Source organism: Haemaphysalis longicornis, unplaced genomic scaffold (genome assembly GCF_048455015.1).
Source record: "Haemaphysalis longicornis isolate Haplotype H1 unplaced genomic scaffold, Haemaphysalis longicornis Haplotype H1 scaffold_4, whole genome shotgun sequence".
In the NCBI taxonomy this organism is placed as follows: domain Eukaryota; kingdom Metazoa; phylum Arthropoda; class Arachnida; order Ixodida; family Ixodidae; genus Haemaphysalis; species Haemaphysalis longicornis.
In genome coordinates this window covers 205,130,432-205,145,470 of record NW_027526361.1, presented here as the reverse complement: position 1 = coordinate 205,145,470, position 15,039 = coordinate 205,130,432, and the positions used below count along the sequence as shown (strand labels likewise).

Genomic DNA, 15,039 nt, shown 5'->3' with positions numbered 1-15,039 from the left:
AAGTCCACTTATAATAAAATCCCATCGTTATAACAGATAATTGTTATAAGCGGGTTGCGAAAAAAAAAAAAAGAGGACGGAACAGCTTACATGATTTTATTTGCACTCAAGCAAGGTCGTACTGCTACTTACTTGCAGAAAAGAAGCCATGGTCGGTCAGCTTTGTTTTCTGCACGCAAAGCTGGTGCACATCTTTTTCAAGAGCATCTATAACTCCTTCACGTATCTGAGAAAAGGGTCCTTGGCGAAAACAAAGTCCTCGAGGGGCTGTGTCATGCTTTGGGTTTCCTGCGAAGACCCTACCTGAGTAGGCTGCGCAACCACGTCGCCAGAGTCGTCGCTGTATGCAGCACATATTCGCGCAACGATCAACTCTTCAGTGAGGCACTCTGACGTTTCCAAAACATCAGCCCTGACTTCCCATCCACGGAAATACAGAGGCAGTTGAGGCGCCCAGTAAAATTAAAAGCGGCACAGAAAACTGCTCTCCGCCTATCTCGTTTCCTCGTAAGCGGCGCAGTTGACTCGTTTTCGGAGAAGTGGAAGGGATGAGGCGCATCGCGGCTTGCATCGTACGCCGTCAGCTGGCGGCAGCTTACATTGCTGATAAATGCTGCGACCGGATTCAATTGTTATATAGAATATCGCGGCACTGGAGCATTGCAATAAGCGGCTTATTTTACCGAAGAAAGCATACAAAAGTGGACGGTGCCATAGTTTATCGTTATATCTGATATATTTTTATACAGGGTATTATTATAAGTGGGCTCAACTGTAGTCATTGGGATGAAACTTCGTTGCTTTAAAAAGGGACAGAAATAGGGATGCCTACATTCACAACTGAAGTTTACTCCATAACAATGCACACTTGCATACGAAAACCTTATTTTCATTGGGGAAGAGAAAAGTTTTACTTGCCCATAATGCAAGAAATCCTAATTTTCCGTTAACAAAGATTTCGTTGAAGTGGAATTTGTTGTGGATGGATTTTACTGTATGCACATATGCTTTTTCTTTTTCATGATCTGCAGATGTAGGGATCGACAATGCTTCGACTGTTGGCACTAGGCTGAATTGGTGCTTTCACCTTTCTGTTGCTCTTATTCTTTTTAATTGCTTTTTACTAACCTGAACTTGTGCTTTCAAGATCCGTAACATTTCAAGCATCATGTGTGTAGGAAGTCAGCCACAGTGGTGCCTGGACCATGGCCACTCTGTATGAAACCAGGGACTGGTTACGCCCGGCTGATACCCATCAGGATGTGCTCAAGCGAAACAGAGAGTGTTTTAGGTTTAGGAGGCCCATAAGCAGAAAATTGAAACTGACAGCACGGGCGAAGCATGCACTAACAAACAGGTGAAGTTTATTCCTACGAGTGAAAGGATATATACATGAGCCAACTACTTAGTCAAACCACTCTGCACATGTGGTCACATTGATTCGGTATCCTGGAGGAAGGCTGTCTCTCTCTCTCCAGTGAAGAATGTGTACCAACGCACTCGCCTCCTATTTGTGATACTGCACAAGACGTTTTCAACAGTTCTCTGCTTCTCTTGTCGTTCGATTTAAATAGGACTGCGGCATTGTGGAATGCTGGGGTGCACGTACGATTGGTGCATTGCAAAGCAAGGTTACTTGACACAGCCGTCTGCTGACGCAACGCACAGTGCCACTTAAAGGCCAGAATACATGGAGCGAATATGGGACGAAAAGTCGACGAACAACGCCCGGCGACGCACGCCCGATGCGTGGTGGCGAAAAAACATCGTCCACCGCCGATCTAGCTGGGTGGGAAAAGTTTGGCGGCGGCGAAGCGGCGGCGAGCGGAAAACTGAGGGAACCAGTCAGGTCTTTTGGTTTCCCGTCCATGGTGCATGCAGAGCGCTTTGGTAGCCGTTGAAAGCAAAAGAGTGTGGGGACCAGGGTTCTTACGGCGGCCTAGCTCGATCCTAGAGATTCGGCCGCAAGGCTAGCTCTGCTGAACACCACCACGGACCGCCAACTTGGCGTAGCGGCAGCGAACAGCAAGGAACACACACAAGACACGGAAATCGCCAACCCCGACGTTTATTGCACTGCAATAAGAGACGTCGTGCGCGTCGCTCTACCACCGCCAAGACCACCTTGGCCAGGACGGGAGAAACGGGCGCGAGGGCAGACAAAGGAAGGCCAAAAAGGAGCAACATGTACTTACGGCTGCTCCCGATGATGGCCGGTATCCAAAGAGGACCTTCCTTCATCTTCGACCCCAGACCAGCCAGCCCGGATCTTCCGAGCAAAGCTGGTCGTCCGGGAGTCAGCGGCGCCCCCCGCCGTCGTCCTCCCGCAGCGGGGGAACGCGCGGGCCGTTGGGAGAGAGGGACCTCCCCCTCTCGCCTTCGCGGCGAGCCGAGAGAGATTAACAGCAACGTGGGGCCTGTCTTTGAGATCGGTGGGTGAGGAACAGGCGGTATCACTGCAAGGGCCTCTCAAATGCAACGGAAAAACTAGCAGCAGCCAGCCGTGTGTATTGAGCTTAGTTTGGCATGCTGTATTTTGCGCGATGGTGCCATCTGTTGAGGTAGACCAGAGGTAAAATGCCAAGTTCATGTTCTGGGAGTCGCTAGATCGAGTCTGCCCGGGGGGCGTTCCCCCCCCCATTTAATGCTTTTGAGAACTGAAAATGAATATTTCAGTAGAAGAAATGCCCCCGAATCTCGCAGAATCATCAGACGACGAACAACCCAAGCGGGAAGCTCCTTCACTGGGTCTGTTTACTGAACGCCGCCCGTGATTCTGGGCATACACTGAGCCACAGTGAGAGCAACCCAGTGGCGGCGGGTGCCGTCTTTGCTCCGTGTAGTTCTGCGCAACAAACATACGGCGCCTGCCATGGCAGATTATCCGCTGTGTGAACTTCGTCGTGAAAGTTCGCTCCATGAATTCTGGCCTTAAAAGCTGCTCGTTCGGTGACGCTGCAATGCCACTTCTTGCAAGAAAGGGGCATCTTGAGCTTAGTGCCAAAGAAGCTCTCAAACAAACTTGTGCATGTGCATTACATTCATTGCCTTGCTGTTACGTGCTGCTTGCGTTGTTTTCATTTTAATTTTTGTGTTTTGCCACCATGGATCTCTGCACTGCCTTGCTGGTAAATTTTTGCATGCTCATTTGTAGTGCTTAGCCAAACAGGGAAGTTGCGGGGTTTCGACAGTGGGTTTCAGCAACTTTGCTTTGTGTAAAGGTGGCATGCTTGATGCAGTTTTCGTTATCTCTGCACACGTTTGCTCACCCGAGCCCTTTATTTTCCTCCTCCTCTCCTCAGGCAATGAGAGCGTCTCGGAAATGCCAAAGCCTGTTCTTTCTAGTCCAGAGGATTCACAGGATACCCTGATTTCCAGCAGTGATTCCCGTAAGCATGGTGTTTCCTTGCCTTTTTTGTTGTGTCTTGCCCTGTCAGACACTTGCAACTCCTGCCAGCAAGCTTGTATGCGCATGGTTTTCGTTATGCAATAGGCCCAAAAGTAATTTTAAAGCGAAATCTTTCTTAATGGGACTGATGGCGTCCTGTCAAAAAACTAATACATTTTCCCGTAGACCGGTTCGTCGACCGAAAAGCTCCGATAAGATTCTGGACACACGGTGCGTGAAACCAGGATTCCATTGTGTCAAAATGGTTACTGAAATAATGAAAATCGCAAAAAAGTTCCTCTTCTAGACGAGACGATACACGCATCGATCGTGAAGAAAGAGTACGACAGTATACCTTCATCCCATAAACCGCGTATGGGTATACATTTAGATCGTTGGTACAGTCGAGTCCACTTATAACGGTACCGTTTATAACCATATATCAGATATAACGATGAACAGCTATGGCACCGCCAACTTTTGTATTCTTTCTATGGTAAAATAAGCCGCTTATTACAATGCTCCAGTGCCACGATATTGGATGTGACGATTGAATCCGGTTATAATGTGCACCAGAAGTGCACATTATAACCGCGCTTTTTTCAACTTCCTTTAGAAAGGGGTGGTGAATTTTTTCTCGGCAGTTTATGTTGGGTTTTGAAAGAGCTGCCGTTGGTGTTTGAGTATCCCGAACCTCGGTTTTAAAATTTGCGATGCGAAGAACGTTTGCATCTTTAATTTGTTCCTTCCCTTAAAATGCTTGGATTTTTTTTCCCTTTTGATTGGGTGGGGTAGTTTTGTGCCACGTTTGGTTGATTAGGGCTGTAGGGTAATCAGGTGCACAAATTGTAGCCAAGAGGTGTTTGCTTTTCACCCACAAGCTTCTACGGAAAGGAAAACCTGGTGTGCCCTGGAAACTAGTTGGGAAACCCAAATTACGGAAGTTAAAGTCTGTGCGCACTTTGACGCACTGACCTCAAGTTCTGAAGCAGGTAGCTGGAAGGTTTTGAAGTGCGCGCAAACACCGCTTGCAATGCAGCCAGTGGAAAACTCATGAAGGTGAACTTTGTCAGAACACTCGTGATGCGTGAATCATGCGCGTGTGAATGTCCTAGGGGCGTTTGCCAGTTGTACATGTTTGTGGCATCTGCTATGCTTCCGAGACGTCTTTTTTCTTTTTTGTAAGATATTGTATCCATATTTATTTGCAAAATGTAACACTAGAAGCACTAGAAAAGATGTTCTTTCGTTGCGTTGTCTCTAGCGCTATTGCACTTGGATGCAACGATTGGAAGCGGTGCACCAAACCGGTTTCTTTTTTTTTTTTTTCCCTGCTGTTGCATGCTCGCGAGACTTTTGAACCAAGGTCAACATTGATTTCTTGTGCCAATACGATGGTCCCATCCAAAACGACAAGGTCAACATTGATTTCGGATTTCTTGTGCCAATACGACGGTCCCATCCAAAACGACAAGGTCAACATTGATTTCTTGTGCCAATACAACGGTCCCATCCAAAACGACAACGTAGTTTTACAGAATTTGCCCCCCGAGGGGCTAAATGTTTTGCTTTCAGTCTAGAGATGCAAGGTGTGTGGTCAACTATCAAAGCTTTCCAGCTGTTTACAAGTTTCGGAGGCTTCAGTAATCAGCCGCTTTAGAATCTCTACAGACTTCGTAACCCTGTGCAACTTTCTGTGGTGCCGGTCAATGACAGTGTTGGGAGTGTTCTGTGTTGTGTTTGTTGGTGTGCGAATCATGAGGCCTCGCGGCCTCTTGCTATAATAGTCCCTCGAAGCTTGGCTCGTCTGCCATCCGGGCCAGTTTTGCATTATGATGAAAATGCGCGAAAAGGAGCTCACCGGTCGACTGCAGCTTCCTCTCAGTGCGCCATGCAGCAAACTCACCGCGTTTGCCATTGAGGCATGCTTTTAAGGACTGAATCGCTGTTCTAATAACTCTTAATCAATAAAATTATTTGTTCGCTTAGTTCTTTTTGCCCGCATAATTTCTTTCTGGGTACTACAAGCGGAAAAACTAGCATCGTCTGCTGGCACGCCGCTTTTAGCTGCGATTGTCGGTGTACTCTGTGGTGAGCAGACGATCAGAGGTGTGCGCAGTACTGTTTGCAGTTCTGAAATTCCTCAATAAGCTTATTCAGACAGGAAAACAGAATGCCCAGGAAAAAGAATGTCAGGGAAAGCTAGCCAAACAACAATTTAGTTTTTAGAAAGATGTCTAAGCGGAAAGGGCCAGTACACCGCAACGGCGCGGCAGTCGACCGGTCTGCTGTCTGCTCACGACTTTAATCGCAAGAAGGACCCTTCGGAAGGCCTCGGGCGGCAGACGAGCCAAATTTCTAGGGACTATACTCTCTCTGTTGGTGTCGGTTGGGCAGGGGGGCATGTGGCCTTTTCTAACCTCCCCTTGGTGTGTGTGTGTGTGTGTGTGTGCAGTCAAGAGCAGTCACGGTCCGCGAATCAAGCATGTGTGCCGCCGGGCGGCAGTGGTGTTGGGCCAGAAGCAGGCGACCTTCTCCCCCGCGGGCCGCATCAGCCTCAGCGCGCTCTCTGAGGAGGACAAGAGCCGCCTTGCGGGGGTACACCACTCGTCCCAAGGTACGCGGTACTCCCCTGCCTGCGGTACTGCCCCTTCACAACTCGCTTGGGTGTGCAGAGTCGTTCCAGTTGGTACCGGGGCAGCTGAGGCGTGTTTCCTAGCTAACACAGAAGAAGGATGTTGTTAGGGCAGACATCCTGCATTCTTCTCTCCAGTGTTCGCGTCCTTTTTGCACCTGGAAGCATGCCTCAGTTCCTTGGCTCACTTCTGGCCACTTTGCATGGGTCTGTTTTAAATGCGGTATCGTCTGCTCGCGAAACCAGCGGTGAGGTTGAAGGGAACGGGGGTGAGGTAATTCTTCATCCCTTTTCCCTTGCTGTGTGCATGCCTCTTGGAATGTAGTGCTGTACAGTTGAACACGGATGTATCTAGCTCCGAAGGGATCGTGATATGGTTTGATATATCGATAATTCGAAATACACAAGATTATCTGATAACTCTGTGCGTCACTGAGAGCTTTTCGAGGTTGTGACAAGCAGTAGCTTACCGATTTGTTCCTCAAAGCGCGGAAAAATCGAACCACTGCGTGACGGCCACCGCACTCTATTTAGCGTGGAAAATGTGTGTGAGATTCGCTCGCTTCTTCTTCTGTGTCGTAACCAAACTGTCATCAAGCTTACTAACGCCGTCCAAATAAGTAAATCCGGTGTTGTCCACGGTGCCATGATAGTGATGAATCTGAACACTGACACAGGCTTGGCTGGAGTAGGTGGCATCTGGAGCTGCGGAACAAAGCTGCTTTGCACATGACACGCTCAAGAATGGCCGGGCCATGGCCGTGCAGTCTTTGCATCTCAGGTTTGATGCACAGTATCGCGCACAAAAATGCTGCGAGGAATTTAGAATACTTCTGCAACCAACATCTTTTCGCCGGCCCGTACTCATCCAATGATGTCTCGTCGCTATATCCAAATTCTTCCGTTTTTTTTCACCACCACGGCTCCAAAATGTGTGCTGCAGACAAAAAAACAAACATGCATCACGCCGCATTGTTCCCCCTGCGCGAGCCACCACTGGTAACTAACTGCTCAAGCACGCAGAAAAAAAAAATGCCTGAAACCGGGTTCTTCTGGTCGGTTTCCCCTCCTCCTTTATTGCCTTTCGCACCGAATCACTTCCCGCGTTCACGCTACCATGCGGCTGTCACCCGTGCTAGCGTATAAGCAGGTGTTGAAGGGCATCGGAGTGTTACGACGCCGCCTCCTTTTCACCGGGCGCAGCAGTGCCCGCGAGAAGTCATCATCATCATAGCCTCCATCTTGTCAGGAGAAGCGCACTTGCGGGGGATCAGGCATTCAATATATCGAATGTGCCTGTGATCCGGAGTTTGATACACGCGTACAACAGTGCTACACTTTTGCATGGGATTTCCAAAGGGATGTTCACACTGTTCAATATAGACAATAATTCAATATATCCGGGTTCGATATGTCCGTGTTCGACTGTACATGTTCCTTTCATTGTGTTCTGTCTTTTTTGTGCTGTTTTTTCTTCTGTAATGAATCTAGTCCACCAAGCCCGTGATTTTTTAGCCTTTAGAGCGCACTGTGTGATGTATTAGGCAACAAACTTGATTTTGGCTCAAGTAAGGTGTAAGCTGTCAGATTGGGCACGTTCGATAATGCGAGCAAAGGACAACTGGTAGACCATCTGTTCAATGGAGTGCTTATGAAGAGGCAACAAACAGATTAGGGGGAGACCAGACGCGAAGTTCAGTAATTTGTGGGCATAGAATGGACTTCAAAAGCCCATGCCAGGAGTGATTGGACATCTGGGAGAGGCCCTCGTACTGCAGTGGACGTTTAAGGAACTGCAGATGAGGATGATGATGGTGATGCTGTATGATCACGAAGCGGTAGTGCCAAAAAACGAATGTTGTAGCTGGGAAGGGCACTCGCGATGACGGAAATTGCAGGTCCCCACTTGCCTCCTGGTTTTTTAAGGGCGATAGTCTCTTTTGGGCTACTTAGACCTGAAAATTTTGGTTCTGTGTGTATGTTTGTCCGTTGCTCGATTCAGCCTCCTAGCCAAAAGATAAAATAAATCAGAAACGATGAGTTTGTATGGGCAAAAGCTTTCCAACCCACTAAATCTGGCAACACAGTTCGTAGCCGTCAACATTGTTGAGCAAAATGGAAATACGAGGTATATTTGAGGCAAAACATCAGTGCATGATTGGTACTAGGCAGTGTCTTTTCAGGTGGCAATATAGATGTGCGCTTGACATTTCAAAAAAAAAAATGTGTTGGTAAAAAATACAAAAAAGGGCCTGTGCCTGAGCTTAGAGCCCATGGCAGCATTCTAGGTGCATTGCAAGTTGAACAGTAATGCAAGGTTCCAATAGATAGTGTGCGAGCAGTGGAACGTGGGAAATTTGACTTCACTCGAGCAAACATCTAGTGTGTTTATCTCGGGAGGACGGGAGGGGAAGAGAGTGAGAGGTCGGTGGGGGGGAGGGAAGAGACTTTTGCAGCGAAGTGGGCAGATGCGCGGCCAATCGCTTCCCTTTTGAGCCGCGACTTTTTCTCGGGAAATGGTGCTTGAGAGCGCGGTTCTCTTTTTTCTTCCGAACAGAAGAAGACTCTTCCCCCGAGGTACCCGAGCGGAACCGGCGCAAAGACGACGGCAAGAAACGGGACGACAGCGGAGGGCGAAAGAGGGACGAAGGGGGTGGAGGAGGAGGAGGCCGGAGGAGGGACCACGAGCGGAGAGGGGGCGGAGCGGCCGCCCCCGGCCGGGAAGGGGACAGCCACCCGCCTCCCCCCGCGGCGCACGAGAGGCCGCAACGCCGCAGCAAGGAGCACGACGACCACCGCAGGGGTGACCAGCAGCAGCAGCAACGGCAGAGGCAGCACAGCCAGGATGATCCACAGCCACAGCCACCGCCGCCACCAGAGGAAGAGGGGAGGGGAGGAGAGGGGGCCAAGGAGGAGGAGGGCACTGACGGGAAGAAGGGACCGGAAGAGGGCGAGTTGGAGGAGCCAGGGGTGAAGAGGAAGAAGAAGGAGGAAGAGGAGAGGATGGACGAGGGCCTGAGCGTGGTGACGGAGAAGCTGACTGACGAGGTGATGACGGAAGTGAAGGAGGAGGCGGGCGAGGAGCCGCCGCAGCTGCGGGCTGAGACGCCCGACGAGGCGGATGAGAAGAAGGAGGAGGAGGGGGAGAAGGAGGCGCTCATGGAGGAGCCCCTGGCCTCGAGCAAGGAAGAAGAGGGAGGGGCGGTGGAGCTGCCCGCGGAGGTGGCGGCCACCCCCGAGCAGCGGCCACTGCGGCGGACTCCGGTGCGCCGGACGCACGCCAAGGCGAAGAGGGGTCGTCGCGCGCGAGTGCGCAAGGCCCGCTGCCAGGAGTGCCCGGGGTGTCTTGCTGAGGACTGCGGGACGTGCGTCTGCTGCCGGTCAGTAGTGGGCTTCCTTTTTTCTTAATTTTAGTATTGCGAAGCTGTTGTAGGTCGAGCCTTTTCGGAAGTCTGCCGAAGGTCGTGCGTCACGCTGGGGTAGGAGCAGGGTTCCAGACCTGCCAATAGAGGGCGCAGTGGTCTGCCAGGGGCAGGTTCCTCTCCCTGCCGCTATGGTTTCTTGTCTGCTGTGGTTGGCTGGGGGAAGGAATTTTCTGTGCCGATTTGGCTCTTGAGCTAGTTGAAGCACTTCTCCCGCTCTTGGGGTGCATTGAACCACAGCCCGGTGACTGGTTTGCATATTAGCTTAAGGGTATGTACAGCCATTAAGGATCATTGATTTTATGGCTTTCTTGAACGAGCGTAGGCTAGGCTTATCAAGAGAGGGGGTGTAGGCGTGATTCTAAGCATACCAGCCTGTAATATTGTAGAAGTTGGGAGTAGTAACATTGCGGAGATGAGCTGTAGCAGCCTGTCACGAAGCTTGTCTGTTGAGACCCCTTAGGGGCCAGCGTCCAAGGTTTTTACCCCAGTACGAAATCGATGAATGCGAACACAAACAAGTTGCTGTACTTCATGTTATACAGTTTAATCTTGCTAGAACGAAGTCCGCTTCAACGAAATTTCTGCTTCAACGAAATATTTCCATTTCCCCGTCAGCTAGCCATAGAAGTCGATGCAACAAAGTCCTCGCCACAACGAACCATTTGTCAGGCTTGCTTTCGCTTCAATGAAATTTTCGATGATTTGGGCTGGGTTTGAACAATTATTTTACAATAAAATAAGCATAGCGCCAGCTACCTGTAACTTTTTATACATTCAGGATGCTTAGTTTCACCGAAAACATGCACGGTGCACCCACGCTGCCACCCAAAACAAAAACAAACTCATAGGTGGGCGCCATTGTTTGATAGTGATAACAATGCGGCGGGCCGTCTTTATATGAGGCGCAAGCCAGGTTCACCAAGCCGGAGCTATAGCCAATCCGTATCCAATAGAAATCGCGCGAATGTGCTCTGCTCCTAGCGCAGCGCCGTCATGTATGTGTTGTGAGCAGCTGCCCTTGCAGTTTTCCTTCCACAATTCTTCAAAGTCGAAAGCTTAAAAGTAATGTTTTCGTGTTTGGTCTTGAACCCACGTCATCCTATCTTAGTCGCGAGCGCGCGTTCGCAATAAATGCAAGCCGGGCTTGCCTGCCAAGGTCAGTTGCTTCCCTGCCTAGTCAGAGGATAACGGCGCCCTTCCTGCCACAAGCGATATGGGGGCTTCCAACTGCCTAGCAGCTATCTGCAAGTAATCAGCTCGGTGGAAACGCCTTGCTGTACAGCAATACACTTTGCGCCTGCATTTCTTCATTTCTTCACCTCTCCCCTTCTCCTCAGTATCACGCTCTTCACGTGCTGGTAAACAAAAGCAGATAACCATTGGTATGTTTGTTATCTGAATAAACACGACAACTGCACATCACTCCTTTTTCTAAACGTTGTATTATGCTGCCAATGATGCAGCAGTATCTGGGGCTATTTTTCTTGCCCTTTCGTGCCGTGTTGGGGCAGATTTCGCCTCAACGAATTTTCGCTTCAACGAAATCTTTTGCACGTCCCGTCAATTTCGTTGTAGCGGGATTCGACTGTACTTCCATTATTATGTTCTGCAACCAGTATGTCTGTAGATTTTAATTTTCCAACGAAGCCTTTTTTCATAATTGCTTTATGCGAGGTGGAGCCGGGCGTGTAGGAATGACAAAGTGTGAAAACTGTGTGCTCTCTTTTTGGCGTGACTTTTTGTATGTGTTTGTATTTTACTATTAAGACGTAGAGCAGACTGTGTTTGTGCATTTGCAAAGCCCTCCATAGCCTTTAAAAGATTAGGCCATCATCTGGGCTCTATGCATGCTCTTAGTCATGGTGGAAGATGGTGCGGATTACTTGGTGCACTGATTGCAAAACTACATCGATAGTTGAGTGAAGGCTTTCGCGTTGTCCTACTGGTAAATTTCAGCATGCTGTTATTCACGGTTTGTTCCTGGCCATGTGAGAAGTGATCTAATGTTGTATCAGTTTCAGCGGGTGCACATTGCCCATAACATTGGCAAATCAACTGCACGCGATTGCAGCTCTCGAGGCGTACCTGCATGCAATGGGAGTTTACTCTGGGCGTTGCGCGATTTGCCAGCTCGCGCTAGGATTGATTTCGGTGTGAGTTTTTTTTTTTCATTGCATCTTGTGTGTGTGTATTTTTGTGATTAAGTGGTCCGTGATGGAGTGTGCTATGAGGCAAGGTTATTTCACTAAGTCGTTGGTGTGCGCCGGGATGTGTGCTCACGATTTTGGAGACTTTGCGCTTGCTCTTGTTAACAGTGGTGTATCCGTTCAATTTCAGAGACAAGAAGAAGTTTGGAGGCAAAAATCTTCTCAAGCAAGCTTGCTTGTAAGTGCTCTCTTTATGTTTTCATCTGTCACTCGTTTAATGCTAATTCTGGAACTAGTGCATGGTTCTTTTGCTAAGGGGAAAGGGGGGATGCGGAGTTCCTTAGAACAGCTCATTTGGCACAGGTTTTTTGAAACGGAGTGCCGAATTGAGTCTGCGTATATAGCAAGCCTTGAACGGGGGGATCCATTATCATGCTGTTTAGTTTCTTAGGATTCATTTTGAGAGCAATGCTGGTGATAGCCATGATACTTCCTTGGTATACGAGGAGCTAAAAAAATTGAAAAATCTGGGCGTGATGATGAACGTTCTGTACTGGTATGCAAATGGACTTGTTGCTGGACATATGGTTACTCCAGACGTACTCCAACGCTCAAAAAACACACACTGACAAGGAGGACGAGAGGACCAGGCCTGCTAGCGGTAGCCAAATCCAAAAAATTCAAAACGATGAGGAACACAATGTTTTGCCGTTAGTTGCTGTTCTAGTGAACTTCGTCTTCTTCAGAACTTCACTACCAAGAGTGCACAAAAACTCGTCTTATTTCGAACTTCAGCCACATTTCCGCGTCAACACTCTTGTGCTGAGAGTTTCGTTGGTTTCACTTGGTGCGCATCGCGTTCTAGAGTTAGGCAGGTTTGAAGGCGAATGAGTTCTGCAGAACTCCTTAAACCAAAATGACATTAGAGTGAATGGCATTAGATTTTTGCGTGTAGCAGCGAATTAATGGCATTAATATTTATAGCATTAAGCACGTAACGTAATTTTTTGTGTACGTGTGGCATTGATGAGCGGGCCTCGTATAGACCAAACAAAGGACTACCAACCTGAACGAAATGTCCACTTTCTGCAGTATGAACTTTTCGTGGCATATTTGGCCACGCAGACTCGAGTTTTGACGCCCCAATGGCTCGTGCTGTTCTTTCAGGGAAAGGAGATGCTCGAACCTGGCTCTGCGCGGATGTAACCGAAGGGTGCAGTCCCGGCCAAAGGCCGATCCAGACCTTGCGTCGTCGGACCCGAGCCGCGAAAGCCCTGCTCAGGAGCCGTGCAAGGCGGAGGACGGGAAGGAGGGGGAGGAGGAGGGGAAGGCGACCAAGAGGCCCTCGCGCCTCCGCAAGCCCAAGAAGGTGGTGCTGCCGCCCCCCAGGCAGAGCTACCGGCCCAAGCTGGACAAGTACAAGCGGCTGCTACGGCAGAAGGCGAAGAGCGCCACGGCCGCCAAGAAGCCCAGCCGGTTCGCCAAGACCAAGCGCGGCGGTGGCCAGCCCCGGCGGAGGCCTCCCCCGGCCGTCGCCTGCAAGGTGGAGCAGCCGGCGGGCGACGAGGAGTCGGTGGCCGGCGGGAAGGAGAACATCGGGCCCTCGGCGGCCGCCGCTGACCTGGACACGCGCAGCCAGGAGAGCTGGGCGACCAGCAGCAGCAGCTGCAGCACGGGTGGCAGCAGCAGCAGCGCTGTGGCAGCGAGGGAGGCCAGGCTGCAGGCCAAGGTGTGTTCAGGCAGGCAGGCTGTGGGGAAAGCAAAAAAAAATTTGGAAATGGGAGGACGACAGGAACAAGCTTTTATTCCAGCCAAGATTTATTGGTAGTTGTCGTTTGCTGCCTATTGTGATATCGTTACGAGGAAGATGCGAACTATTTACACTCTGTGTACAAAAGCAGTCTGTTCTCAAAGAATCACAGTTTAATGCAAATAGTCTAAAGTCGAGGAATCCAGTGCAGCTTGTGCCGGTCTGCCTCTGAGCAAGCTTTTTGTCTTTGCTTTGGCTTGCTTTGCGCGACTCACTGATGCGGCATGTACCCATAGATGGAGTGTACGATGGATTGACCACCAGGCGGTCCAATGCATTGCCATGTGAAATGTCAAGAGTTCCGTGACAATATCTTGGACATCAGGGCGTGAGCTGTGTCTCAAGTGTTGTCAGGTGCCCACGCAAAAGCTGCTTATATGCGCTGTAACTTCTACTTTGTACTCATGCGTGCGCAGTTTCCGTATGTGGGTGAGTGGTTTTACCAAAAAGTCTTAGTTGGACGTAGCGCTGGTCCCTGTCGTTGTCCTCTGTTTAAATTTTGCGCTTTACTATGAAAATGCATCGTGGTTTTTGTCTGGGCTGTCGTTTACTATGCTGTGAAGTTTGGGGTGCAATTGTATACCTGGGTATAACTTAAGAACAATGCCACCCTATTTTTTCTCTTTTTCTGTGCAGCGCAAATAGTTGCATTACTTGCAAGTATTTTGAACGTGAGAAGGGACGGGACATTCCCAGGATATTTTAAACCCAAATCACTGAAGCGATGTCAAACTCACTGCACGATAAAAAAAGCAGACAATGTAGCGCATTGCACCCGCAACTTCCTTTCGAAACGTGCTTCGCGCATTGACGTCCGGGTTTGTCGCTTCAGTGGAGTGATAGACTACACGAGCTATGGCCGTTCCTAGGGCCCGAGCCTAGCTTTGGTAGACTGGTTTTTGCAAAAATGAGCCACATTGCATCTGGGCGCCCAATTATTGATGCGAGGATTTGTACGTTTGGAATTATTACACGACCAGGCTGTATTGTGGGCGGAATGGTCATTTCTCGGCTCCGCTTCCCCCCACTTTTGCAAAAGTTTGCCGTGGTCAGACATCTCCTAAAACACACCTTGGATGTGATAAACAAACTTGCACAGTTTGGAGGATACTTGCTGCAGGACACTTGACGAGGTGAATATCGCTTTTACATTAACGAGCTCAAAGCTCGCAATTACAGCGTTAAGCTGGCCGCTTCTCGTCTGTGCATATTTCGTATCCACCCATCCTATACTATACTAAACATACTAAACCTATACTAAACATTATACAAACAGCTCTTAGCTTGCGCACAGTAGGTGTTGCACTAATCATCGCACCCCCGCGCTTTTTTTTATCGCGTATTTGGCATTTCGCTCACATTTTCTGCTAAGGCCTTAGCGGAAAGGCTTTCTTCTGAAAGCCCTAGATGTCGCATCAAATGTGAAAAGCGACTGTCGTCGGCGTCGGTGCAGATGGTACCAAAATGGCTGCCGCTGTAAACAGAGAAAAAAAGAAAAGAAAAAATTGGGTTTGCGTAAAACTTGAACCAGGGTCATCCAAGCAGCAGCCAAGTGGGCTAACCACAGTGCAAGCTCAGCACCCTGGCAGAATAGAACAAGAACTGTTTTTATTATTATTATTTTTTGGGTGCCG

General features: G+C 49.4%; 1 protein-coding gene across 2 annotated transcripts in view; it reads left to right on the top strand.

Annotated features, from left to right (window-relative positions):
* The window catches only part of LOC144179618 (histone-lysine N-methyltransferase 2B-like), a 70,373-nt gene that overhangs the window by 12,123 nt on the left and 43,211 nt on the right, over nt 1-15,039 (top strand). For both annotated transcript variants that reach the window (XM_077708039.1, XM_077708038.1), the window contains exons 5-9: nt 3,303-3,389; nt 5,844-6,005; nt 8,581-9,403; nt 11,786-11,833; nt 12,763-13,324. In XM_077708039.1, coding sequence (XP_077564165.1) covers nt 3,303-3,389; nt 5,844-6,005; nt 8,581-9,403; nt 11,786-11,833; nt 12,763-13,324 — 1,682 coding nt within the window. The remainder of the gene's footprint in view (nt 1-3,302; nt 3,390-5,843; nt 6,006-8,580; nt 9,404-11,785; nt 11,834-12,762; nt 13,325-15,039) is intronic.